Below are 25,920 nucleotides of genomic sequence, written 5' to 3' on the forward strand. Positions count from 1 at the left end.
ATGTGGCGGCTGCTGCTGGGCCGCGGCCTGGGCCGCTGCCGGCCGCCCCCCGCCCGCTCCGCCTGCGCCGCCGGCCCCGCCGCCGAGCCGCCCGACCGCCGCGGCCCCAGCCCCGAGCGGTGAGTGAGCCAGCCCGGCCCGCCGGGTCCCGCTGCGGGCCTGCAGACGGAGAAGGGTCCCCACGCGGCCTCGGGGCGCTGCCGGGGCGGGGTGCGGGGGGCTCGTTTCTGGCTTCACGGTCCTCGGTGTGTTCTGGTCGTTTCAGGGCGCCCGGCTGCCAGGACGGACGGTGCCGGGATGGCCGGGAGCGAGGAGGAAGGCAGCAGCCCCTGCCCGGCCTGGTGCCCCGCTACTCCGTGCTGGAGGCAGTCACCTGGGTGAGGAGCAGCGGGCAGGGCCGGGTGCCCCTGCGCCCAGGAGGGCCCGGGGGGTGCGGGAAGGGCTGGGAGCGGAGGTGGGAGGGCTCCCCCTCCCCAGAAAGGGAGCTGTGGCCGCGCTGCTGGGTGGGAACGGGGCTGTTTCCCTTGACTTGTGTCTGCTTCTCTTCAGGGGGCACTGGGCGCGCTGCTGCTGCAGCTGGTCAGGCAGATCTCGTGGCTGAGGTCGCTGCCGGACGCCCGGAGGGAGCGCAGGGCCCTCCGGCTTTCTCCGTGGCCCTCTCAGCAGGCAGGTCAGTGGCTTTGACCTACGAGAAGGGCTTGTGGGAGGGCCCAGCTGGCGGCAGGATTTCTGCCTCGTGGTGTGTTAACCAAGACTGGAGGGAAGCTGCTGCCTGACGCTGACATCCAGCTCTCAGGCTTTGTGGGGAGAGCGAGGGCTGGGGTCGGGCAGGGGGATCTTGCTGTTGCTTAAGGGTTTGGTGCAATCCCACTTTGCATGCCCTTGCCTGTGTTTTCTGTTCTGGACTCTGCTCCCTGAACTTCTCTGGTCAGGGCAGAGGAGGACGCTGGGTGGATACACAGTTTGGCCTTGTCTCCTCAAGCAGACCTTGCGCAGCTAACAGGAACTGTTTTTGCTCTCTGTGTTTCCAGAGGTGACTGAAGCCTCAACCAGCTGTCACAGAGCTCAGCTGGAGTCCTGCTTCCTGCAGAAAGAAAATCCAGAGGTTGTACCGGAGAATTCATCCTCAGGTATCCCCTCAGGGCAAGGAGAGAGCCAGCCCTGGGCAGACGTAGGTATGTGTGGTGTGCTGCAGGGTGGAGTATTTGTGGCAGAAGGACTTTTGAGTCTCTTTTCCCAAGGCAAAGCTTGGAGCCAAGGAGTGTATAGCCAGTTACTGACACTCAAGGATAGAGGTTAGAGTGGAAAGACAGAACTTCAGGGAGATGAATCAGGAGTCCAGAGACGGGAGGAAAAAAGCCTCTGAACGCAGGAGGACCTTGCACTGTAACTGTGCAGGTGACTTTGGCTTTACAGGTGACTGGGCTGCTTTAGTGACCTGATGACAGCATCCCATTTCTGTCCTTTTATTGTGGACAGATGTTTGATTCAGGTGAACAGTGCACCATTGATCTGGGAGTCTGGAGTACGTGGTGTGAAACTCAAGGAATTCTTTTCTTCCTGGAAGATGAGGATGTACTTCCAAGTGCTTGTGCTGTAGATAAGACAGTGGAAGAACGTATCAAAGATACTCTTATTATAGTGAGTTTTATCAAACTAGGAAGATATGCTTCAAAAAAACCCCAAAGTCTCATCCACTAAAACATGTCTTAATGTGTTAAATTTAAAGTCATATCAAGGAAGATCAGATGAGGCCTACAGAAGGGCTGCTCACTCTACATCTGAACACTAATGATGGCTTTAGGAAAAGCCTGGTAGAAAGGAGGACAATAGAAGAGGCACATAAAAAAGCTGTCCCAGAGATGCTGACTAGGTGCTCTAAGCTGTTGTAGGAAAGGTCAGAGGGGTGCCCTGTTCTTTGCTTCCTTCCAGATTTTTGGCTTTCTTCTGTGCTGATTTAAGCTACTGCCCATCGCTGCTTATCAAACCCATCTCCTGCCAGAGGTTACCATTCCCATCAGTTGGCAAATGGAGCATTTTGTTTCCATGTCTCCTAATTAGCTCCAGGAAAACAGCCAGGTTAATTTACCTAAACTGCCAATTAGACTGTTTAACCCATCTGCTTTTGCCTGGAGCATATTAAGGAGCACTAAAACACACTGCCTCACTGGCAGATTACTGGACACAGACCTCTGGGAGATGTGGTGGGGAATAAGTGGAGACAGTGATGCCTTCAGCTGGCACAGCTGAACCTTCGGGAGTGAACGTGTGTCTGTGTCTGACAAACAGTTTCCTGCTGAGAGTCAATAGGAAGAGCTTTTAGGCAAACTGATAGATTGAGCAGGGACAAGTCACTAAGGCCACGTGCTTTTTGTTCAGATGTTCTTCAGAAGCTATGAAATGGCTGAGCCTCTAACCATGATATGTAATCCAGTGCTTAAATCTGCTCTGTGACCAGAGGAATGAACACTGACAACTTGGACTGGCTTTTAGAGAGGGGGGAGGGAGTTATTTGAGCCACAGAACTGCAAAAAAAGGTAATTCTGAGTTGATAGAAACTATGTTACAGAATAGAGATGTTAGATACCTGGGTGAGCATGCTATCTCAAAGAACCAAAGGTCTTGGAAGGATTTAGGAAGCCATTTTTCAGGCCAGCTTGCTCCATTGCAGAGGCTTGAGAGAGTTGTAAATCTAACAAGAGTTCTTCAGAGAAGTCAACAGGCATGTGGAGCAAGATTACCCAGCTTGTAGCTTTCTGAAAATCTTTCAGCCAAAACCTCAAAGAAAGCTTCCTGGAGAAGGAAAGCTGATGCAAAGGAAGATGGAGGGGCTGCTCTTGGGCTAGTAACTCCTTAAAATACAAGAAACAGCTTTCACAATGGAGAGCTGCGTCTGGTGGATTCCCCCAAGTCCTTTGCTGAAACCTGTTCTGTTCAGAACAGTCAGCAGTGATTTGGGAAAAAAAGAGGCAACGGGTGAGGTGACAGAAGCAGCAAATGGTACAAAAATTATTCAGGACAGTCAGCTGTGAAAGTCACAGGAAAAGATAGCACAAGAACTAAACCCAGGCTAGTCCCAAGGTAGGTTAAATTAGTATACACAGGGGGATGTAGCTGCAAATACACCTACAGAATGAGGAGTGTCAAATTAATGATTATATTGCAGAGGGAACATTTAAAGTCACCACGGATATGTTTTTGATAAGGTTAAGTCAGTGCTCAGCGGCAGTGAGGCCAATTAAATGTTAATTATTGTAAAGGAAGGAACTGAGGACAAGACAGTATCGTGGAGTCGTGTAAGTCTGTGCTGCAGCTGCATCTCCAGCACTTGAGGAAGAGACACCCTGTCTTAGAAACAGTCACAGAGCTGGCATAGGGAAGGATGACAAGGAGACAATTACATGCAAACAGAGACTGGCTCTGCAGCTTAAAAAAGAAGTGGCAGAGGATGTGCTAGTGCTCTGTGAAACCAGAGGTGTGAGGGAAGGTGAACAGGGGCGATGTTTTCTGTAATACACATTAATAGGCAGCACTGAGAGGTGCAGGTAGCGAGTCTGGAACAAGGCAAGAGGAGAGTTAGTGTTTGGCCAGGGCACAGCTAAAGCTGTGGAACTCAGTGCTACAGGCCAGAAGTATCGATGGGTTCCAAGAAGTGATTAGGTAAAATTGCACATTCCAATTAATCTTAATTGGTCCAGCCGAAACCTCCTGCTCAGAAGATCACAGAACAGGTGATTGCTGGAAAGTTCTGCCAGGAAAAGCATGACTTTATAATCCCTATTCCTTACGCTTCCTGCCCAGGCATCTCCAACTGTCAGTTGTCAGAGATAATACATGTCAGAAATAATTTGATTTCGCTCAGTAAGTGAGTCCTCAGGTTACGTCCTCACATTGCATCCTGCATCCATTTTGTGGGGATTTACTGAGAGGAGTCAGGGGGAAGAGATTTGGTAATGGTCATTGAAGAGTCTGGAAAATCTGCAGAGCTTTGTGATGTGAGAAGTGCTGGGAATCTTCCACGGAAAGTTTTGAAGTGAAGCCTGGTGATGCCTTTCTCAGAGTATGTTTTGCTTCCTACAGGAGAAGCTGCCGGAGGTTTAGGGGGTTTATTCTTCTCTGGTGTTTAGCAACCAAAAGAGAGTGAGGCTGGATAAATCAGAATGCAGCAAGAAGCTGGGGAGAGCAGAAGGGAGGGAAGGACAGACGCCTGGCAGATGACGCAGGGGAAGCTGGTAGCGAAGTCTTGGCGTTAGAGAACAGACCTCCAGAACTTGGAGCAGGGCAGGATGTGCCTTCACTTCTCCAGTTTGCTGTTGCCAGAGAATTCCACACCCTCACCCTTTCTTTCAGTGTTTCAGTTGTTTTCCAGACTTGCTGGTGCTGGTCTACAGGCCCAGTGACAACCTGACATTTCCATCAGCTACTCTGTTACCTCACCTGGCAAAGAGGCTTGTGGTGCCCCCAAACACCCCGGCTTTGCAGCTGAGCCATTCCACTTCTAACATAACACACTGTGATAGAACCTATTACTTTTAGCATGCTTAAAAAGAAAACTTGAGGGGAATTCATTGAAAGGTTGCTATAAATAGCACTCTGGATGTCACTATCAGCAAAGTCCTCAGCTGCATCATCTCACCCTGGTGTTTCCATGCGCTCCGTGCCTCACTCAGAGCTCTTGTGCTGAAAGCTGAAGGCACGTAGCGAACGAGCAGGTGATTACAGCCAGTCTCAGTGTTGGAGCAGCTGAACGCTGCCCTGGGGAGTTGTATTTTACCCCTGGCAGAACTGTAAAATTCGTTATTTCAATTCAGAGATTACAGGCATTTCTAAAGTGTGTTTTCATTTCGAAGCACAATGGAACCAATTGGAAACACTAAAATTTTCCATGAGGCAGCAAGCCTGGATTTTGTCCAGCTCTTGTTGTGACTTCATTCTTAGGAAGCGTTTGGATGTTTTGGGATGAGCAATCCAGGCTGTCTAGGAGGAGATTATTAATTCCTCATTTGGAGCTAGCTTTGAGCAACATTTGATTAGCACAGTATGAACAGTGGGGAAATACAAAATATTTATTAGCTGCTGAGTGTGTGACCATCAGGCATCCGGTACGCTGAGAGCTGCAAGACTGCCTGGAAAACCAGCTGCACAGTCATGTTACATCATAGCACAGCAGAGTTTGAAGAAGTAGAAATAAAGTTGCAGGGAAGATTCCAGCTGTGATTCCCAGCTTTGAACGTGTGACCTTAAGAATAATTTAACGTGGTGCTGCGTGTGCAGCACAGCGATGGATTGTTCAAAGCCTCCTTCCTTCCTAGCAAGTTCACAGAATCACAGGGTTGGAAAAGACCTTTATGATCATTAAGTCCAGCCATTCCTGTCCTAGAATAGTTCTGCTGAAGCTTGACCATTCTCAGGGAAATAAAACCCAAACAACTGGGGTGAGCATGTATTAACTAACGTCAGGTTTAAGCTTTAAGCTGCTCATCTCATTCTGCTGAGGTGGGAAGGGATTCTTTGCAGCTGAGAGATGCTTTTATTTCTGCTGTGCTTCAGCATTGTGTTTAGATTGCAAGCTGGTATTGAGGCAGCTGCTCCCAAACAGGCATGTCTTAAAATCGTGATATCCCTGAAGAGTTTTGTTCTGAGGCTTGCCCAGCCTCCAAGGTGAGTCCCAAGAGAATTCATTAGCCCAGTCCTGCAGGAGAATGGGACTGGCTGTCAGGATCAGGTCCCTGTGTTTTCTTCCAAGTGACCTTATGCTCTCTGGGAGCTGTAACTCTAATCCAGGGAGATTACTGGGATTAGGATGAGGAGGGATTTCCAGTGGGAGAGGGGCATGAGACAGTTTTGCAAGCTGATAACATTCAGAATTAATTTCTGGTTATTTTTCAGGGGTAATTATTTGTTGAAATTATAAAACAAATGTCACTTAAACAGTTGGGAGAAATTTTACTACAGGTAATTTTTATTTTTTTCTTGAGATTTGATGTTGTGTCTGTGGCAAAAAAAAAAAGAAACCCAAATCACATCATGAGGGAGATACCTGAACAAGAGAGTCTTACAGCGAGAAAGATCAGATGATTTTATGCCAGATCTGACAATAAATGTAAAGCATAACTAATAAATTCACAGATTACATTTCTTTTGATGGAATGATGAATAGAAATTGTGTTTGCTATAGCAATCTTGCTTGTTGGGTGAGTGGGGCTTGTTCAGATAAAATACATTCTCATATAGCCAGAGGGGAATTGTTTACCTGGGAATAATGAGGCTGCAGCTGGAACATAGGCCACAGCTTCACACAGTGTGTGGGATGGTGCAGGCGCTGCAAGAAGCCATCCTGCCTGAGCACACTCTCTTCTGCTGCTCCTGTAGCCACAGGGTGCCTGGATCTAAGGACTTTGGCCTGAAAAGGGCTGGGTTTTCACTCGGATTAGCTCCCTGCTCTGCAGCCACGCAGCTCGAGAGGGGGACAGGGAGACGTGGGGAGGGCACAGCTACTTCTTGCATCAGCTTGAAGTCATCCAGGCTTCAGCACCCAGGTGCCCGGTGGGACCCAGCTGCTTGTGGTGAGTCAGGGTAAAAATAATTGGCCTCAGTCAGCCCTGCCTGTTCGTCCCCTTTGCTGGAGGTCACCATCCTCTCAGAGAGGCTGGTGTAAATGCCTGTGTAATCACTTCCAGCACAGTGCTGTTAAGAGCGAGGTGGCTTAGCTTGTGCTGTAGATGTTTGGGTAGATAATGCTGATTGAAACTGGTGGGATAGTGGCTGAACACGTGGCTGTGCCAGCAGATCTAAGGGCAGCGATGAGCAAGTGGGGTGCTCTGGGGTGATAACCTAAGCCTGCATCCCGTGCAGCCAGAATAACACATCTGATCATCCCTCTGCAGAAGCAGAACTATATCCTGGAAAGAAATTATCTGGAAAAGGAGCTAGGGAGGCAAGCACCTGAGCCCACAATCCCAGTGTGATGCCCTGGGCAATGGGAATCGGAGCACAGTTCCACTACCTGCAAACTGGGCAGTTGGGAATTTGAATAAGAAGGCAGTTTTATCCTTCCTGTGACAGGTGAGAGGGCCTGCACTACAGTGACAGTGTTGAAAATTCAGGAACAGTGGGAAAAAAGTCATAAAATTAATCAACTTGGGCAGAAAAAAGCTTCAGCTGAAAGACGTGAACAGCACAGTCTGTTTAGAATCACAGGCAGGAATCAAGAGGGGTTGATTAGTCATCTCAGGACTTTCAAAAGGAGAATGGGCTTTTTAGCAAAGAGGAGAATATGCCTGGAAGAGCCAGGCCTGGGAGCAGCAACCAGGTGTATTTTAATTTGAAAGGAAGCACAGGGGTTTAAAGCAGCGATTACAAAACTTTCAGAAGAAGCAGGAGAGTCTCCAGCTTTTGGTGCCCTCAGGTCAAGGCCAGGGGCCTTTCTGGAGGGGTGTGATAGCCAGCTGTGGATGGGGGGACTGTGTTCTGGTGGCTCATGGTTGCTTTTGAGACAAGGGTTGGGTTGGTTGGCGTTCCTTCTGTTCTTAGTGTCCTTCACTGGGTGGGCGAGCAGCCCTCAAGGAAAGAGCTGTGGAGTAGAGAAGATGTATAAAGGAGGAAGAGGCACAGATATAACAGTATTTAACCTTGCTTTTTTTTGTTGTTTTTTGGGGTTTTTTTAAATGTAGGAGAGTTCCAGATCCCTGAGAGCTCCAGCTTCTGGCCAGCCCTCCACAGTGCAAAGGTATGCTTTCACTTTTCACACTCTCACTCAGTACCTGAGGCCTTTTCCCTGCGGGAAGACATCTCTGTGCAACCCCAAGCACAGCCTGAGCCATCCACTCACGTGCAAGACTGTTTGCTGCCCTTTGCTGCTAGAAGCCAGGAGAGAGATGTGATGTGGGGCTTTAGCCAGAGCAAAGTTCCAGGAACGACAAACCACTCATTCCTTAAGGTGTCTGTGTAACAGGGGTGCTAGAAAGAAATCACTGAAAGAAAATGGCAAAAAATAACCCAAAACCCAACCAACCAACCAAACAAAACCCCCCTATCCAGTAGGCCCAGTGGGTTCTCATGCATTGGCATTCTGATGCAGTCTTTCACTGGGTGATTACGTGCTGTTGCTATTTTGGTTTTTCCTAGACAACCTATGACTGGAGAAGGTGGTATCACTCCTCCTAAAGCTGCAAATCAGGACTGGCTCTTGTCTGTTATAGAGAGGAAGACACACTGGGCTGGAGGAGGGTGTATCAGCTTGAGAGTCAGGAGGCTGTAAATGATACTATTGTTCTTGTGGTGATTAAACCTGCTAATTCCTCACAGTTCACAGCCTTAGGTGTGAGCAATTCCTCAAGGGCAGTGTGAACAGAGTGGAGGTACATGCAGTGTTTAGCAGTGGGATCCTCTCTCTGACGTGGCAGTGACCTCTGCTCCACCACCAGCTTGATCTGCTGAGGGAATGAGCATCGAGGTCCCCGTCCTGGGAGGTGCCACTTTCTTCAGAGCCCATGGGAACAGTCCCTAGTTTGTTTGGAGCTCGTGGGGCAGGTCCCAGGAGGTTCTCTGGAGGGGAGAAGAGTTGGTCCATGTCTTGTCCTCTTGTGAGCAGCTCTGTGAGCTGGCAGAGCAGTAAAGCTGTTGGGTGGCAAGGGGAGCACGGAGGCATCTCAGCTCGCATGCAGTGTGCGCTGCTGCCACTCGGTGGCACTCAGTTTGTAGGCAAGCTGGGAAGGTAAAGCTGCAGGGCAGGCTAATCCACCTCCCACCTCCCAGAGCTGTGGTAAAGTAAAAAATACTGTGCATTACTGAGGAAGGAAAGACATTGTCTCTGCTGTGCAGGATTCTATTAGGAGTGTGCAGCGTTCTGCAGGGTGGTGCGGGCTCAGCATGAGCCATGTGAAGCTGATAGAAATATGTCAGGGCGTGTTTGGTAGAGCCAGGAGGATGAACAGGGGCTGCCCTGACTTTTGAAGGGAGAGTTACAAGTGGTATCAGGTATCTGCTAAATCCTGCAAGGTGTGATGATGTCCCAGAGGCTACACCGAGCTCCCTGGCCAGAGCAGTGTCCGTACAGCTTCCCCAGCTAGATGGCTGTGTGGCGCAGGGAGAGCTGTCTGTGGACACATGACACCAGATTACATCACCCTCTGGATAACTACAGTACAGTACCACTGTGTCTTGCTGCTCAGTTTCCAAGAAAGAGTCTCTTGCAGGTTCTGGATGGCTTTACTGTCTTCATAGCTTTCTTCTCTAACTCTGCAGGGTGACCCAGCTCAGCGAGGCCGTTTAGAGGAAGCTGCTTTCCAGTTGCAGCAGGTTTTCCGGATTGACATTTCCATTGCATTGAATATCCTGGGTAATGTGGACTTGGGTTTGCTTTGTCCTCAAACCACACATTTCTCTTTAGAAAGGACCTCCAAATTGTTGCAGGTCTTATGTGAGGGCAGAGATGGCACATACCCAAGCCAAAGCCTCCTTTCAGCAATTTCAACTGTGCTTTGAGCGATTTATTGCCTTTGTCCCATCCTGCCACCTGATTTATATCAGCATATTTAAATCCAGGCTTGGTTGAAGCCTTCACTGTTGTCCTGACATCTGTAGTTGGAAATTAAGCCATCTCTGTCATTTTTTGCAACACAAGCTGTCATATCTGGGTATGGTTTTTCATTGTCTGAGATCTCAGTCTTCCTGGCAAGCTGAAATAGCAATTGCAGAATTGCAGCTCTATGAGAGCTGAAGGAAGATGCAATGATCTAAGAGGAAAAAAAATCCTTGCCCTATATACACCACAAGTAGCAGCACTGAGAAAGTGAGCTGCTTCTGTGAGAACCATACCTTGTGTTAGCCCACCATCCTTTGCAGTGAAACCAGAAAAATCCCTCAAATGCAGCGTTGCCATTTTCCCCATGAAAGCTCTGGGGGAGGTTGCTGCATGTGAGGCTGCCTTCTGTCTGTGTGATTATTTTCCCATCTTTCCCCTGTCTTCTTCCCAGGGATTGAAAGTATGAGAGCAGGCCATTACAGGATCGCCTATACCTGCTTCAAACTGGCAGCAGACCGGGGCTACAGCAAAGCCCAGTTCAACGTGGGTCTGTGCTACGAGCATGGCAGAGGCACAGCAAAAGACTTGGAAAAGGTATCCACAGCTTGTAGGGTCGTGTGTGTGTGTGTGGCACAGACCAGGCAAGTGGCCTTTTTTGGGTGCACAGCCGCTTTTCTCCTTTTGCATGGGTGTGACAGTCTGAAGCATCATTAGAAAATGCTGGAAACAAGAAGTGTGGGTTTGCAGTTCTAGATCCCTTTGGATCTGTGCTCCTGAAATCCCCTTTCTCATGGCTTCTGAGTGCTCGTCGGTGCACGGGCTGTGCCAGCAGCACCCAGGAGAGTACCGAGAAGAAACCTGTCATGTTTCTGCATTTGAAACACCGCTGAACATCCCAGAGCTTCTTTCCATCTCCAGCCGGCCAGCTTGTGTACCTTAGCTACAGCCTGCCATCTAGTGTGTGCCGGCTGTAGTCAGCAGCTTCTGGAGCTGGAAGGATCCGCAGAGGCGGCTTGTTTCAACTCATTGTGCAGATCCCCTTGGCACAGAGTAAGCCTCGGTATTGTTGGCCCAGCGCCACCCCCTTCAACACAGTCTCAACACTGGAGAAGGCAGGGTGGTTAGAGGGCTCTTGTGCAGTCACAGTCCTCTGTCTCACCTCAACAATCTCATGTTGTTCAGCGGGGAGGAGTGGGAGAGCTGCCGGAGTCAGCGTGTGCGGCTTATAATAGATCTGGACAGAGAGGTTAAGCTTGTCCTGGCCAGAGGGGAGTCATGTCATGTGTGAGAGCATGTATTACCTGAGTCACACAAGTGTGCTTCTCTTTTTCCAGGCAGCCTTCTATTACTGCCGTGCAGCCAGCAGCTGTCACCCCATGGCACAGTACCACTATGCAAGGTACCTCCTGTGCCACACACCTGAAGATGAGTGGGATGGGCATCAGAAGGCAGTGACTTTCCTGGAGCAAGCAGCAATGGCTGGGATTACAGAGGTTAGTGTCTGCAGCAGGGGAGCTCATAGGAGAGAGCCAGCAGAGAGATGTGCCTAAAGGATTGAACCACAAGACAAGCAGGAGCACAGCATCTGTGGGACAGGGAACAAAATTCTTCCTACACATTTATATTCCTGATATAAAGTGTAGGAGAGATGGGCCTGCCTGCACATGGGAGGCACCTTGGTACCCACTGTGTTGGTTGTTCTGCTGTTGGCTTTTTACCGTGGCTCTTAGACACCTACATTAGACCATTGGCTTAGAACTGACCTGCAGTTGATAATGTAGCTCTGTGTTTCATCTCCTCCATTCCACGAGTACCAGTCACTGTGGTGGAGGAAGTTCTGTGAGCTGCTTCAAGTAAGAACAGATCCTCAGTTTGTATCTGCGACTTTTCAAGATGATTCACCACATGGATCTGCGTGCGCTGCAGCTTCCAAAGAGTGGGAAAGGAGGGCATTTAGGCATGTGCCATCTTGTCTTGCAAATGCCAGTCGCTCTGGCAGTGACTGTGTCTCATGTAGCACACTGTTCCAGGCAGTGCATCTGCTGGATCCTAGGGACAGCTCACGAGTAGGAGCCGTTCTCTGGCTTCCACAGTGCAGTTTGAAACGATCTTCTGGGGTTTATGGTGTTGGTTTGGTGATGTCACTGCACGTATAGTGGAGTTCTGTAGATCAAATGGGATTTTTCCTCTTTAGCTTGTCAGACTGACATTTTTCCTCCTAGGACAGCCCCCTGTCTCCCAACAGGCTCTGCAGCAAGAGAGGTACTCTGCACACCCATCCTGCAGCAGTGACCCCAGCATGCGAACAACTGGCAAGATCAGGAGAAGAACTGGAGTAATTAATGGGGGAAATCCTGGCTGATTTATATTGTGTGGGTTTTGTTGCAGGCACAGGCTTATCTTGGAGTGTTCTACATGAAAGGGCTGCAACCTCAGGAACAGAGAGGCCTGAAGTACCTGCTGCTGGCAGCAAAGAATGGCGTAAGTAATCCCTTCACAGGCTGGGATTGTTCTCAGGTTGGGATCGTTGCAGGTGATGGGTGGCAGATCTTAGGGCTTCTTGGAAATGGGAGTGAGGGTCAGGATTTCACCTGCAGTAAAAGGACAGAGAGGATTGTTGGTGCATCTCAGAGAGGAAGCAGGCTCTGGGGCACAGACCCTACAAAAGGTGAATGCAGAGACAGCCCTGTTTGGCTGGAGTAGTTCTTGCAGCACCAGTGCTGATATTCACCTAGCATAATTTTACAGGTTTCCTATTGTGGAGCATCTACGCCCTCTTCAGTCAAACTCTTTCATTACTGCATCATTTTCAGAACTTATCTTGTGTCTGTCTCAAATCTCTTCTTCAAAATTGGCCCATTATTTTTTGCCCTCTGTAGAGAGGGAGAAGAGTCTATTGCTGTTTCTTTGCAGGGACCCATAAGCTGCTCAGATACTTGAACTCCACTCAGCCTTCCCCTGTTGTTTTGATGTCTCTTCACACGTCATGTTGTCTAGATCCCCAACAATTTTCCTGCTGGCTGCTGAACTTCCTCTGAGTGGCATGGGCTTATGTTTGTTTTGAAGGGCAGTGCTGCAGTCTGGGCTTGGTACCACTCCTGAACCCTTAGCAGCACTCAGAGGAGTGGAAGTATGACATCCCATGTCTCGCAGGCAGGTTTCTGCATCCCACAGTTCCATTTCTTTGCAGCACCCTGACATTGTTCACTCATTTTTAGCTTGTGCTGCATTGTAATAGCTGGGTTTTTTCTGAAGAACTTGTTCATTTTAACATCAGTTCCCACACCTTTTGTGTAATGGGAAATAATGAATAGTTGTTCCCTCTTCTTCTGGCTAATACTTGTGATTCTGTCGCCCTTTAGCATGTCCTCTCTGAGTCATTTCTTCCACAGGCTGCAGAGCACCAGTTTTGTTTGTCTCTCCAAGTAGTTAAGCTCTTCTGTTTTGCATCTCAGTTTTTTATCTTTTTATCCTAATTATCCGTGGACCATTTTAAAATGCTTGGGCTAAAACTGGACTCAGAATGGAGGTACACCAGGGGTCTGACACAATGAGAGCCTCTGCTTTGTACCATATTCCCTTCCAATAATCCCTAATATCGTTTGCCCTTTTGCCTGCCACTGAGCAGTGACTTGATGGCGTCAGGGAACTATCACAGTAACTCAGAAATTTCTTTCTGTAAGCACTATTTGTCAACACCACGTGTCCCCTGATTGTGTTGACCACTCTTAGTCCTGCAAGATCTTCTCTAATTAATTCTTCACAGTAAATTTGATCACTCTGAATGACACTGCATCACCTGCAAAGTTTACTGCTTCAGTTTTCACTGACTTTTAAGAACACAGACACTGTCAGATCACCCCCAGACTAGCCCTGACTGGCCCCAGCAGCTCAGGCTTCATGTTCACGATGGGTGATGCAGTATTTCATTCCAGCTCTGCTAAAGATCTCCCATAAGCTGTGTCATTGACTCCCTTCCTCCAGCCTGATGTCAGATGAGTGTGCTGCACAAGGTAACCACAGATGAAGTCATTAAATAGATGATTGTCATTTACTGACTGCCTGTAACAACAGAAAATCTAGCAGGTGACTGCAGGCCCCAGGGGTAACCCCCAGTCGGTCGGGGTGTTCTGGTTGGTGCTGTAGCAGTTTGGGGAACCCAGTCATCTTTCCTCATCTCTGCTTCCCAGTGGATGCTGGCTGTGGATGTACCACTGCCCCATATGTGGTGGCAAGCTGCTGCATCAGCTCCCTGGGGTGTAACCCCACACCTTCTGCTGGGAGAAGAGCTCCAGGAGGACATTCTTTTCCCATTACCCTGGAGCGTGAGCTTAGGTTCAGTTGATTAAAAGGCTGCTGGATGTGGGTGAAGTGAGGACAACACCGTTTAGCTGCAAATCCAGAGAAGGGAAAACAGGCACAGAAAGCCAGGGGTTCAGTGTTTCTCTCTCAGGTGGTTGCTCTGTGCTAGAGCCAAGGGGGGAACTCTGAGCTCTTCCAAACACAACAACAGTTCAGAGAACTGTATTTTACTTTGGTTATCACTTTTTATCCTCCCTTATTTTATGTGTGCAACCACAGAATATAAAAACCCTGTTAAAGAGTGTTGCTGGAGAACTGAGCCTGACCTTCAGATTTCAAAGTCCGTGGCAGCCGCTCCTGCCATGCTGATTTGGGGATCTCTTCTCCTTGAGGTCTTTCCTTTTCATCATGTAAGAGCTGGCTAGTGGATTGCTTTGTACTTACTTAACCCTGTCTCTTGTCACGTCTGAAGTGCCAATCCTCCAACGTGTTTATCTCATCTCTAAAGAAGTTTATTGCTGTCATAAACTGAGACTTGCCACATTTTGCAAAGCACCCACTCATTGAGTTCTTTGCTTTCCTCTACCAGCTACATCCCAGACAGCAACACTTGCAATATGTTCTTTTCTCCTGGCTTTATTAAAACTTGCCACTTGCTTCCTTTTTTCTTTTTTTTCTTCTTCTTTCTCTTTTTTTTTTTCCTTGTTTAGCTCATGTTTCTGACAGTCACACTCTTCAAGTCATGTTGCTGGTTTTTTTGCTGGAAAAGACCATGCAGTCTTTTCTATGTCTAGAGAACTGTCATCTTGCTTTCTTGTTATCTGAGAGACCCTCTTCCTCCTATTGGATCTCAGTGATAAAGTGCACAGCCGACACTTAAACATGTCACAGGTTTGGACTTGGCTTCCCTGACCCATCTGCAGCAACATCCTCTACTCCATTCTCCGGAATTATGTATTTCTGAGTTGTTTAAGTGCTTTTTCTGTAACATTTCATAGAATCACAGAATTCTTTGGGTTGGAAGGGACCTTAATGATCATCTAGTTCCACCCCCTGCCATGGGCAGGGACACCTCTCAGCAGACCAGGCTGCTCAAGGCCCCATCCAACCCAGCCTTGAACATCTCCAGAGAGGGGGCAGCCACCACCCCCCTGGGCAGCCTTTGCCAGGGCCTCACCACCCTCAGAGTGAAGAATTTCTTTCTAATACCCAATCTAAATCTACCTCCTTACAATTTAAACCAATTCCCCCTCATCCTATTACTCCAGGCCCTTCTAACAAGTCCCTCCCCAGCTTTCTTGTAGCCCCTTCAGGTACTGGAAGGTGCTACAAGATCTCCCCGGAGCCTTCTCTTCTCCAGGCTGAACCAGCCCAACTCCCTCAGCCAGTCTTCACAGGAGAGGTGCTCCAGCCCCCTGATAATCTTCATGACCTCCTCTAGACCCATTCTAACAGTTCCATGTCCTTCTTATATTGGGGACTCCTGAGCTGGACACAGCACTCCAGTTGGGGCCTCATGAGAGCGGAGTGAGGGGCAGTGTCACCCCCCTTGACCTGCTGGCCATGCTCCTTTTGATGCAGCCCAGGATGTGATTGGCCTTTTGGGCTGTGAGTGTGCATTGTTGGCTCACGTTGAGCTTCTCATCCACCAGCACCCCCAAGTCCTTCTCTGCAGGGGTGCTCTCTATCACACCATCTCCCAGCCTGTATTGATGATGGGGATTGCCCTGACCCAGGTTTATTTGCTTGACTTCCTTTCTGCTGCTTGAGGTTTCTTCTGGAATATCATCAGGTGAGGCTGAGCAAGTGCATGTGGTGCACTGCTGTGTTGAAGGCCAGATGCTCCCCAGGGGACTCCTCCAGCCTCTGTGGCATTTATGTTTTTACAAGACTTGTGCATGAACTGCCATAGGGCAGTCCCCAGGGCCAGCTGAGAGTTTGGGTGTGATCAGGATGTGGGCGCAGTCAAGGCTGCCCAAGTCCTCTGAGCTCTGACCCCTGAGACAGTGGGGATGCTCTGCAGAGACAGCAGTTCCCTCCTTTCTGTGACACAGACCTGGGTGTTGAAGGGAAATCAGTGAGTTTAATTGGGAAGGGGTATGAAGGAGCAGAATTGGACATAGCTGGTAAGAAATTCTGCCTCACTGTGTGCTTGAAGAAAGGACTGAATTACTGAAGATACAGTCTGAGGGACCAAAGATAAAGGAGTAAACTCTAAAGAAGGTGACCAAAGATAGAGCAGTAAACCTTAAGGAAGGTGCTAAAGACTCTCTGTCCCCCTTTTGAGTGCTGTCGTCACTTCTCCATCGTGTGAGGCTCATTGCTGTGCTCTCTCCCATGGCTAGGATGCCCAAAGCAGGTATCACGTGGGCGTTTGCTATGAGAAGGGCCTTGGAGTGCAGCAGAACCTGGCAGAAGCGATGAGGCAGTACCGGCAGTCAGCTGCTGCGGGGAACAGGAACGCTCGGCAGAGACTGCGAGTGTTGGAAGAGGAGGTGGAAGGTACCACGGGCAGCGGGGAGGAGGGTGCCTGGGGTAGTGACCTCATCACAGTGGGGCCCGTATTGCCAGAGGAGAGGTAGCCATGGTGAAAAGCAGTCCTTCTTACCAAAGGGAGTGCTTTTCTGTCATGGTTCTTTCCCTTCTCACCAGCTATTCCCAGTCAGGCTGGAGGAGCCATTCCCGTGGTATTAATGCCTGGCTGTAATGTGCTTTCAGATGTGCGGACACAGCGTCCATTCCCTTCTGGAATAAGAGCCTCTTCTTCCAGCCCTTCTTTCTGGGCTACTGAAGGTGCATCTGCAGGCCTGCACACCACCCAGCCCCGACGGCCTGCCCTCCCCCTGCCCCACTCCTGGAGTGCAGACAGACTGCACATGATGACGCTCAGCAGCGCGGGGTGGAGCTGTGCCCTTGGGCACAGGGCAGCGCCGCTGGGTCTGCAGTGCTTGGAGCCCCACCACTGCTGTTCCTAGAGCTGTGGGTAAGTGAAACAAGCAGGTGGATGGGAAGGATGTCCTCCTTAGTCGGTGTGGAGCTGGAACAGGCTAGCAGTGCTTGGATAGAGGCAGCTTTCTGCTAATGGAACAGGAGCTGGTTTTAAATACCAGGGTTTAAGAAGAAACCTTGTGGTATCTCCTACACCACCACCTCCCCTGGGCCTCTACCTTCCAGTACAGAGGCATTTTTTATGCTCCTGCATTTCCATATAGGGCTACATACAGATCCCAGCACACCCCAGTGATATGATTTGGGGCTGTAATTCCAGTGGCCACACACATCTTGCACATGGTGCCCCAGCCAGGTTTACAAGCCCCCATAGGGCGGTGTTGGCACCTAACTCTGATGGGCCTAGCCTGCACCCTCTGAGGCAACCTGATGTCACCTCAGGGCTACCTGTTCCTCATGGCTTTGCTACCAGCGCAGTCTGGGCTCATCTCTGTGTTGCCATTGTGGCAGCTTAATCTGAGCCTGTCCAAGCAAGAGAGTGAATTCTGGTTGTTAGGGCACAGGATTTTGTGGGATATGGCGTACGGATCCACCTGAGCTGTGAAAGTGATGTCAGCCCTCAGCCATCCTGCACTGTTGTCAGTGCCCTTCCATCCCTGGTTAGGATTCCTTCAGCCCTGGCAGTGAGCTGTTCCCATGGGTCACCACTTTGAGTCACACTGAGCGAGGTTTGATTCGAAATGTACATTGTGGGTGTTCACTAAGCACACCAGCTCCTCTCTGGAGTGGGTAAGGGATGCTCCCAGCAGGCAGCAGCCCCTGTCAGCCAGGCAGCAGCCAGCAGCTGGTACAACAATTTCTTCCACTGGGGCAGCTGAATCCGGAAAAAGATGTTTGTCCACACCAGTTTAAACTGGTTCAAGGGCATCTGTACAAACTGTCCAGCTTCCTGTAGCCGCGGTGCTCTGGTGCTTTGTGTGGATCGGGCTCTGAAAAACAAAGGGAATGGCCCCATCCTGAACTTGATCAGCAAGGGAGGGGCACAGCCAGAGCTCAACACCTCTGATTGTTCCTCTAGTCTGGTCTTTCTTTCTGCTCAGACCAAACTTTCTTAGACCATTTCCTTTATCAAGCAGGATACAATTAGCAGGAAATTCCTCCGGGTGGATTTCCTATTCTGTGATAATCCCCAGCACGCTTAGTTGGGCAGGACAGGACCAGGGTAAGGGTTGGGGAGGGGGGGGTTGAAACAGTTTGCAGTACCAGGAAATTGAACAGAGAGAGAGGAATTTGTCTCCTTTTAAATCTGCTTATTATAGTGTGTTTTTGTGTAAAGATTTGTCCTTTGACAGGCACATCAAAGTAACTTTCCAGAGGAAGATGTGAGGTTGTGCCGTGCGTTTGTCCTCTGTGTGTGTTCCCAAGATGCAGAGGAATCCTGCAGGGCTGCATCTCCTCCCAGGCACAGATATGCCTCCCTCGTGGCTCACACAGCTGCAGCTCAGTGAGAGTTTGGCTCAGTGTCATTGTTTTGGTGCAGGAGCTGGTTTTGTTTGTGAAATGAACCAGCAAGATATTTCTATTAGCAGCAGGGCAGTACAAGCAGGCTGGGGCCAGCCTGGCAGTGTAGTTTATTCCCAGAGCTGGGGTCACCTGTAATGCACTTTGGAAACTCCAAGTACCACAGTGGATACTTGGGATGTTAAAGAGTCTACCTGGAGAAATCTTACTCCCCCTCCTTTTGTCATCTGGTCCCCAGAGCAGCAGGAGAATAACTTTCTCATTTACTCTGCTTTAAATTAGCTGTATGATTGTCTGCTGCCATGGCTTGTGTGTTTGCTTGCTAGAAGCAGGGCACTGTCACTTCCAGCAGCATGGAAAGGGAACATGGGTAGGACACTCCTGAGATGATGCTCTGGGATCATGTCTGCTGGGTCAGGCTGCCTCTTCTTTATCAACTTAACAGTCACATGAAAGCAAAAGATACCACCAAGGACCCCTGATGTGGCAGCCCCACTGTGAGCAAATCACCTGTGTTGTGACCTGCAGTATCTGCAGGGAGTCAGCACAGTGGCAAAGGGAAGCAAGCAGTGTCTGCAGCACTGCTGGCCCTGCCCTGTGACAGGGGGAGGCTGGCAGGCTCTCCCCAGCCTGGCTGGTGTGGCCACTCAGCAGGCAGTGGGGGTTTGCCCTCATTCCCCGAGCTCCACGCTTTGCCCACACACCCCACATTTGTTCTGGTGCTTTGTACCACAGTTGGAAGGCACAGACTGTGGGACAGAAGCACTTACCTGCCATCCAGGGGCTGCTGTATAAGCTGCAGATGCTCTTTGGGTGCTTGTGCCACTGTTGTCCTGCCATTCTCTGTGAGTGCAGGTCCTTGTGGTTATCAAGAGCTGTGTGCTGCTTCCCTCACCACTGATACCCATATCTTAGCTTTTCTACAAAGGAAACCCTAAAACTGTCCTACAGCTGGAAGTGAAAGCCCATAATACTGTTGAAACCTGCAACCAAGGATTTCAGACCGGTGTTTTCACGCTTCCCTTTTCCCAGGTTGCCTTGGGCAGACTCCAGGCATCTGTTGTCTGTTGTCTGCTGGGCAAGGACTGTGCTCCAGAATCCAACGGCCTCAAAAGAGAACATGGCACAAGAAATTGTGGTCACCTAGTGCAGGCATGGGAGAGATGCCAGGGCTGGCTGGGGCCTCTCACAAACGCCACGTTCCCAGCAGTAGGACCCCAAAAGCCAAAAGGATCAGTGGGATACAACAGGCACATCTCCCCTCTCTGCAGTGCCAGTTCAGGCTTTCTGCAGGTACATCACTGCCAGCTGTACTGCACCTTGCTCCAGAGATGGTAGTGTCAGGAAAAAACAATTTTATTTAAATAAGAACCAAGATCCTGGAGCCCAACTCTGCAGCACCCTGCAAAGTCCCTGACTTTGGTATTTTATCATCCGTGGGGCAGAGCCCTTGATGACATGGATGAGGCTGAGGGGTTAATCTAACAACCCCATCCCCTCAATCGCCTGCCCTGGGAGGAGAGGACCCTCCTGCTGTCCTGTGTGGTGGTGAGGTGAAAGGTGAGGGGGGCAGAAGGGGAAAGCTATGAAGGCAAGAACAGGCAGGTAGAAGGGAACTAAACAGGGTGAAATCAGTCACGGAGAAGTTTGGTGGGGCAAGGGAGGGGAAGAAATATGCCTGTTGGGATCAGTCTACACCTGGACAGTACAGTGACCCTGTTAAAGCACACGTGTGCACCCCAAATGCAGAAAGAAGCTCTGACTCTTATCTCCTTGTCACAGCCACCAAGCTGCCTACGGAGCAGGAGCGCTGTCTTCCAGTCCAAGGCTCTTCCCATGTGCCGACAGCTGCCGCAGAAGCCCTGAGCCCGTTTCGTTGTGGACCTGGACCTTCTGGGACAAAATCATCTCGAAGAGGGTGCTCATTTCTGACAGAAAAGTGCTGGCCAGTCTTGTCCCAGCAGCATTCGCATCAGCCCCAGCACCTTTGCCAAAGGTTTCAAAGGTCCTTGGTTTCTCCTGCCTTGCAGCGTCCTCGTCCTGAGGTGAATGTGGAGAGTCGGGGGAGAAGACGTTGTCCTTGTAGTTGCCGGTGAGTGGCAGGGAGAGCCGAGCCACCCATGCGGGGTCAGCAGCCGTCAGCCTCTTGAGGGCCAGCTCTGGAGGGGGTGAAAACAAGAACCGGTGGTGAGTTGTGTAGTAGTACAGCCCACTGGAGAGTAGAGGGGGAAGAACATACATTGGGACTTCCAGAAACCAGCTGTGAGAGCTTTTGCAAACAGGTCTGGAGATCAGCTACCAGCAGCTTCAAAACCCCAGCCTGGAACTGGTGTAAAAGTACTGGGGTTTTGTTCCAGGGTTTGGCTTTTTAACAGAGTAATTAGGATCACTGCGCCGCCTCAGTTGCTGCAGCTTCAAGTGACATTTCACTAAATCTTGAGCAAAGCCGGATAAAGTGAGGGTTTAGGACTGGCTAAAGGGCAGATGGCAGTGGAAAGCTTTCAGGGGGGCACTGTCAAACAAAAAGGAGGTCAGTAGTGAACCTCTCTGCAAGGGTCACGTGAGGGTGGGAATTTGCTGCTAAGCAGTCATACCAAGACCAAAAAGAAATGGATTATCTTGAAAACAGTAATAACAGGAGGAGAATGAAATTCTGGATTATAAAAGCACAGCTGGGTGGCTGAAGACTAGTAACAAAAAATTGAGCTATAAAGTAGTTGTTCATCGATTGGAAGCAGATGAGGAGCAGCAGGAGCCTTGTGTGGGTGTTGGCTGCAGGCTCGTTAGTACCGGTAATGCGATTCTGCCCCGAAACAGGCAAATGAAATCATACAGTGTGTTGGTCAAGGTATTCCCTCCTGGCACAAGGACACGTCCATGGTATTGTTACCAGGTCTGCCGAGACCTGATTAGGAGTATTACATACAAATCTGATCATCCATCCATAGGAAAGAGAAGCTGAAATGACAGAAGTGCCGAGAAAGCTACTGCAAGGAAGCCCAGAGTGAGTCCAGGCTTACAGGACCGAGACCCCGAGAGGTGTAGGGGTTGCTTACCCTGAGGAAGCCAGTGCTCCCCGGGGCTCTGACTGCAACCTGTCATTATTTTGGTGAGATAAACACCAACAAAGGAAATCTTTATGCTTAAAATAGCTTTGGCAAAAGAAGAAGTGATTATAACTGTCCATGAATAAACACACACTGGAAATTAAAGGAAGGTCCCTCTAGCAGGGTGAGCCTGGAATAGCTTCCTCATCAGACGACAGGAAAGGAAAAGGGGGGCTCTTGTTTTTTAGGTAGAGCTTTGCAGTTGGTAAACAAGGCTCCGTGATGTGGTGCACAGACGCTGCCTTCCAGCCCCACATTGCAGCATCCCTAAGTGTAACCTGGAACTGCTGTGGGGTTTGAAGCGACCAACATGTTTGTGAAACACTTTGGGGTCACAGAGTGGCAAAGCAAACACAGGGTGTGTGGGCACAACGCACCCGATACCCCAGCGGTCCCAGGCGGAAGGCAAGAGCTGGTCTCACAGTTGCAAAGTGACCTCTGAGAGGAGGGTCCCCATACTCATAGAATTGCCTTGGTTGGAAGGGACCCTTTAGTCCAAATCCAACCATCACCCTAACCTGCCACCCACCACCACTACACTGTGTCCCTCAGCACCACATCTGTCTCTTAAATCCCTCCAGGGACAGAGACTCCACCACTTCCCTGGGCAGCCCGTTCCAATGCCCAACAACCCTCTGTGATGCACTTATGCTGCTTCCTTAAGACAGTCAGTACCCTGCCCCAGCCTGGGACATGCACCCCTCAGCCAGCAGCTGCTCAAGTCTCCTTCCTCAGCCAACTAAGCAACTAGTCCTTTTCCTCTGAAAAACAACAGTCTCTTGAGGGGGGAGGGGGTGGGGGTAGAAGGGGGTGAGGTCTGGGATTCAAAACCCGGTCAGGAGAGGAAGGCAGGCAGATACATCACTTAAATTTTGCTTTACTGCAATCTCAGTATTGCAGCCACCGTGCCTTTCCCTTAGAGCATCTCCCAAGCGTGCTGAAGTCCCACGTTGTTGCTCTAAAACACCCTCAGTTCTCCCCTTGCTCTGTAAGCAGCCACCACATTCATTCCCCAGACATGTTGATGCTTCCACTCCGGAGCAGCGCGCGACAGCAGCCGGATGCTGCTGGGAGAGCACGGGGGCTGCAGGCTGATGGTCCTGTGACCGTGAAACCTTGTAATTAGGTACGTGTAATTTGGCTGATGACTCTTTCCTGCCTTATTTTAACGGCATTGAGGGTTTTTCTGTTTGTTTTTATAATCAATAAAGTCACCTCTCTCATCTGCTGCTGCGAGTGCTGTTTCACTGCAGGGGCAGAGCTGCTAATAGATGGTGCCGAGTGCTCGGAGCTATAAACAACCCCAGAGCTGGCTGGGACAGATTACTCGCCTGGTTCCCCCCACTGTGAATAGCACAAAGGCCCAGCCAGCCTCAGGCCAGCTGTTAGGATACTCCTGAACACAAGCAATGCTTCCTTCCTCCCTCTCTCAGGATGCAAGTCCCCTTCTCTGTTTGTGTTTGGGAGAAGAGGAAGGAGTCCGGCAGCTCCGTCGCCTTTTTGGGAAGGTCTGAGGCTCATGGTTAAGGTTGTTTTTCACCACTGAATCAGGGCAGCCTGCGTGGGCAGGAAGCCAGGCCGGTGTAGCCCCAGCACACACTGCTGGTGCTCGTGCTGGAACCCCAGGGTTTTTCCTGCTGTCAGATTACTGGTGGGAGATGGCACTTGATCACAGAATTGTAGGGGTTGGAAGGGACCTCAAGAGATCAGCAGATCTAACCCCCTGCCAAAGCAGGTTCCTCAGGATGGGTTGCACAGGTCGGTGTCCAGATAGGGCTGGAATCTCTCCAGAGAAGGAGACTCCACACCCCCTGGGCAGCCTGTCCCAGGGCTCCCTCACCCCCACTGGTGAAAAGTTCTTCCACATATCAGTGCAGAACTCCTTGTGCTCCAACTTGAACCCATTGCCCCTTGTCCTGTCCCCACAGGCACTGAGAAAAGGCTGCCCATGTCCCCCTGCGTCCCACACTTCAGATATTGATACCCATTGATCAGATCCCCTCTTAACCTTTCTCAAGGCTGAACAGCCCCAGTTCTTAAAGCCTATCCCCATAGGGGAGATGCTCCAGTCCTTTAATCATCTTAATAGCCACTCACTGGAGATCCCTGTCCCTTTTATAGCAGGGACCCCAGCACTGGATATAATATTCCAGGTGGGGCCTGACAAGGGCAGAGCAGAGGGGGAGGATCCCCTCCTGTGACCTGCTGCCCACACTCCTCCTGATGCCCCCAGGATCCCATTGTCTCTCTCAACCCCCAGGGCACACTGCTGGCTCATGGCCACCCTGTCATCTACCGGGACCCCCAGGTCCTTCTCCACTGAGCTCTTCTCCAGCAGCTCATCCCCAGCCTGTACTGATCCCAGCAGTTTTTCCTTCCCAGGTGCCAGACTTGCTTCTGCTCAATCTGATCTGGTTTCTCCCTGCCCAGCTCTCCAGCCTGTCCAGGTCTCTCTGGATGGCAGCACAGTGTTCCTGTGTGTCAGCCACTCCTCCCAGCTCTGTATCATCAGGTACTTGCTGAGGGTGGATGCTGTTCCCTCATCAAGGGAGTCAATGAAGATATTAAACAGGACTGGACCCAGCACTGAGCCCTGGGGAACAGCCCTAGTCACAGGTCTCCAGTCAGACTCTGCTCCACTGATCACCACCCTCTGAGCCTGATCCGACAGCCAGTTCTCAACCCACCTCACTGTCCACTCCTCTATCCCCTGCTCTCTCAGCTTTGCTGTCAGGATGTCATGGGAGACAGTATCAAAGGCCCTGCTGAAGTCAAGGTAGATGCCATCCACTGCTCTCCCTCCATCCACCCAGCCAGTGATGAGATCACAGAAGGACATGAGATCGGTCAAGCACGATCTCCCCTGGTGAATCCCTGCTGACTGCTCCTCGTGACCTCCTTTGATGGGTAATACCCCAATACACTGTAGCACAAGTTGACTAGGAAGCTACATGAGCAGGACTGGATCCAGGCAGCTCTGCTGAGCAGGTCCACCAGTCTCTTTACTGGGACCAGTGAGTGTCACTGCACCCGTGGGACAGAGCTGGGCAGCCTGTTTGCTCCCTGCTCTTGGCTGCAGGACTTTTAAACCCGAGAAAGGTCCTGATTCCACCCAGGCTTTCCTTCAGTTGCTCCTTACTAGAATAAAAGGCAGGAACAGAAAGGGAGAGAAGCAGCCTGGTTCTCCCTCTAAGCAAGAGCACAGAAGACATCCAGCTCTGGAATTAGAGACCACAGCAGAAACCTCAATGAGTTCCTCTTGCTGTGGAGCTGCACGGAGGCTCCACGATGAACTTTCTGCTACAGGACATGAGTCAGCCCAACTCTTTCAAATTGAAATGCCAGCAGAGGAATTTTTTTAGAACGAATCAATAAAAGGAACATGTAGAAAATGTCAGGCCCAGATGGTATTCACCCCAGAGTGCTAAAGGAACTCAGATATGAAATTGCCTGGTTTATTAACTGCTGCTCGTTAACTACTGCTTCAAATGAATATGGAATCAGAGGAAGGGAAGGTAGAAATTGTGACATGAGGTTTTAAGTGCACGAAGGTGAATCTAGTGCAGGCAGATCCCACAGAACCCAGCTGCTGGGCTGGGCAGGCAGCTGAGCACCTGCTATTGGGCCAGGAACTGCTGTGACATTCGCAAGGTGGGGAACTGCCTCTTGAAAATGTGTTGGCATCTTTGGAAGAGGTGGATGAAGAGAGGAACAGCACCAGCCAGGGGACTAGGGGCTGGACACAACAGAGGTCAACCTCACAAATGGGCTGAACAACAGTAGATGCCTGCATAGGAGGAAAGATCTACTGGGAGTGACTAAACTACATGAAAAGATCCAATGTGAAGCTCAGCCAGCCCCTCTGGAGGAAGTTCCCTGGTACCAACAGGATAGGTCAGACCTGACCTGCTGTCCCAAGCATCTGCCCCTGTCAGAGCCACCCTAGGAGACGAGATGTCCCCCAGCTTGCCGCAGGCCAGCCAGTTTTATCCTCTGAATGGGGCGTGTTCTTTGAGGAGCCCCCGCTGCAGGAGCCCCCCACCAGCACCAGCGCGTCCCCAGCAGGGAGGGCACCTCACCTGCCTGCGGCTCCAGCAGCGTCTCCAGCTCCTCTCCCACCAGCTGCTGCACAGAGAGGTCAAACCCGCTCTCGGAGTCGCGGTCCTCCGCCTCGCTCCCGCCGTGCCCGCTGTCCTTCGTGCTCAGGCCGTCAGCATCCAGCCCCGCGGCCCTGCCGGGGCAGAACACCCACATCACCCCCAGATCAACCCCGACCCGCCGGTTACTCTCAAGGCAGCTGTCTGTATCCCCCATAAAACGACCCAGAGGTGAGGTAGAGGCCTCCTCTCGGTGCATCGCTCACAGTACCACAGGGGAGATCATTCCAGGCCCCACCACTTCAGGAGTTGGGGATTTTTTTGTTGTGTTTTGGGGTTTTTTTAATGAACAAAACCACAGGGATGAGAAGTCCCATGGACCCTCTGAGGACAGGCCCCAGATGGGTGCTGGGCTACA

At 50.5% G+C, this 25,920-nt stretch overlaps 2 protein-coding genes across 2 annotated transcripts in view; one reads left to right on the top strand and one right to left on the bottom strand.

Moving 5' to 3' along the window:
* On the top strand, window positions 1-20,205 carry DELE1 (DAP3 binding cell death enhancer 1; the record flags this gene model as incomplete). The annotated part of the gene is made up of 12 exons (XM_084268574.1): window positions 1-119; window positions 266-377; window positions 550-670; window positions 1,032-1,175; window positions 7,674-7,729; window positions 9,247-9,340; window positions 9,978-10,120; window positions 10,861-11,019; window positions 11,915-12,007; window positions 16,174-16,330; window positions 16,547-16,811; window positions 20,081-20,205. The coding sequence occupies 11 exons, from the start codon at window positions 1-3 to the stop codon at window positions 16,801-16,803; spliced, it is 1,455 nt and encodes a 484-aa protein (XP_084124700.1). The 3' UTR covers window positions 16,804-16,811; window positions 20,081-20,205.
* PCDH12 (protocadherin 12) overlaps window positions 20,088-25,920 on the bottom strand; it is a gene marked incomplete at its 5' end in the record, with an annotated part of 10,179 nt that continues 4,346 nt past the window's right edge. The window contains 2 exons of the mRNA XM_084268573.1: window positions 20,088-20,457; window positions 25,485-25,636. Coding sequence (XP_084124699.1) covers window positions 20,093-20,457; window positions 25,485-25,636 — 517 coding nt within the window. The 3' untranslated portion in view covers window positions 20,088-20,092. The remainder of the gene's footprint in view (window positions 20,458-25,484; window positions 25,637-25,920) is intronic.

This window comes from Gallinula chloropus (assembly GCF_964237585.1).
Source record: "Gallinula chloropus genome assembly, chromosome: 10".
NCBI classification, from domain to species: domain Eukaryota; kingdom Metazoa; phylum Chordata; class Aves; order Gruiformes; family Rallidae; genus Gallinula; species Gallinula chloropus.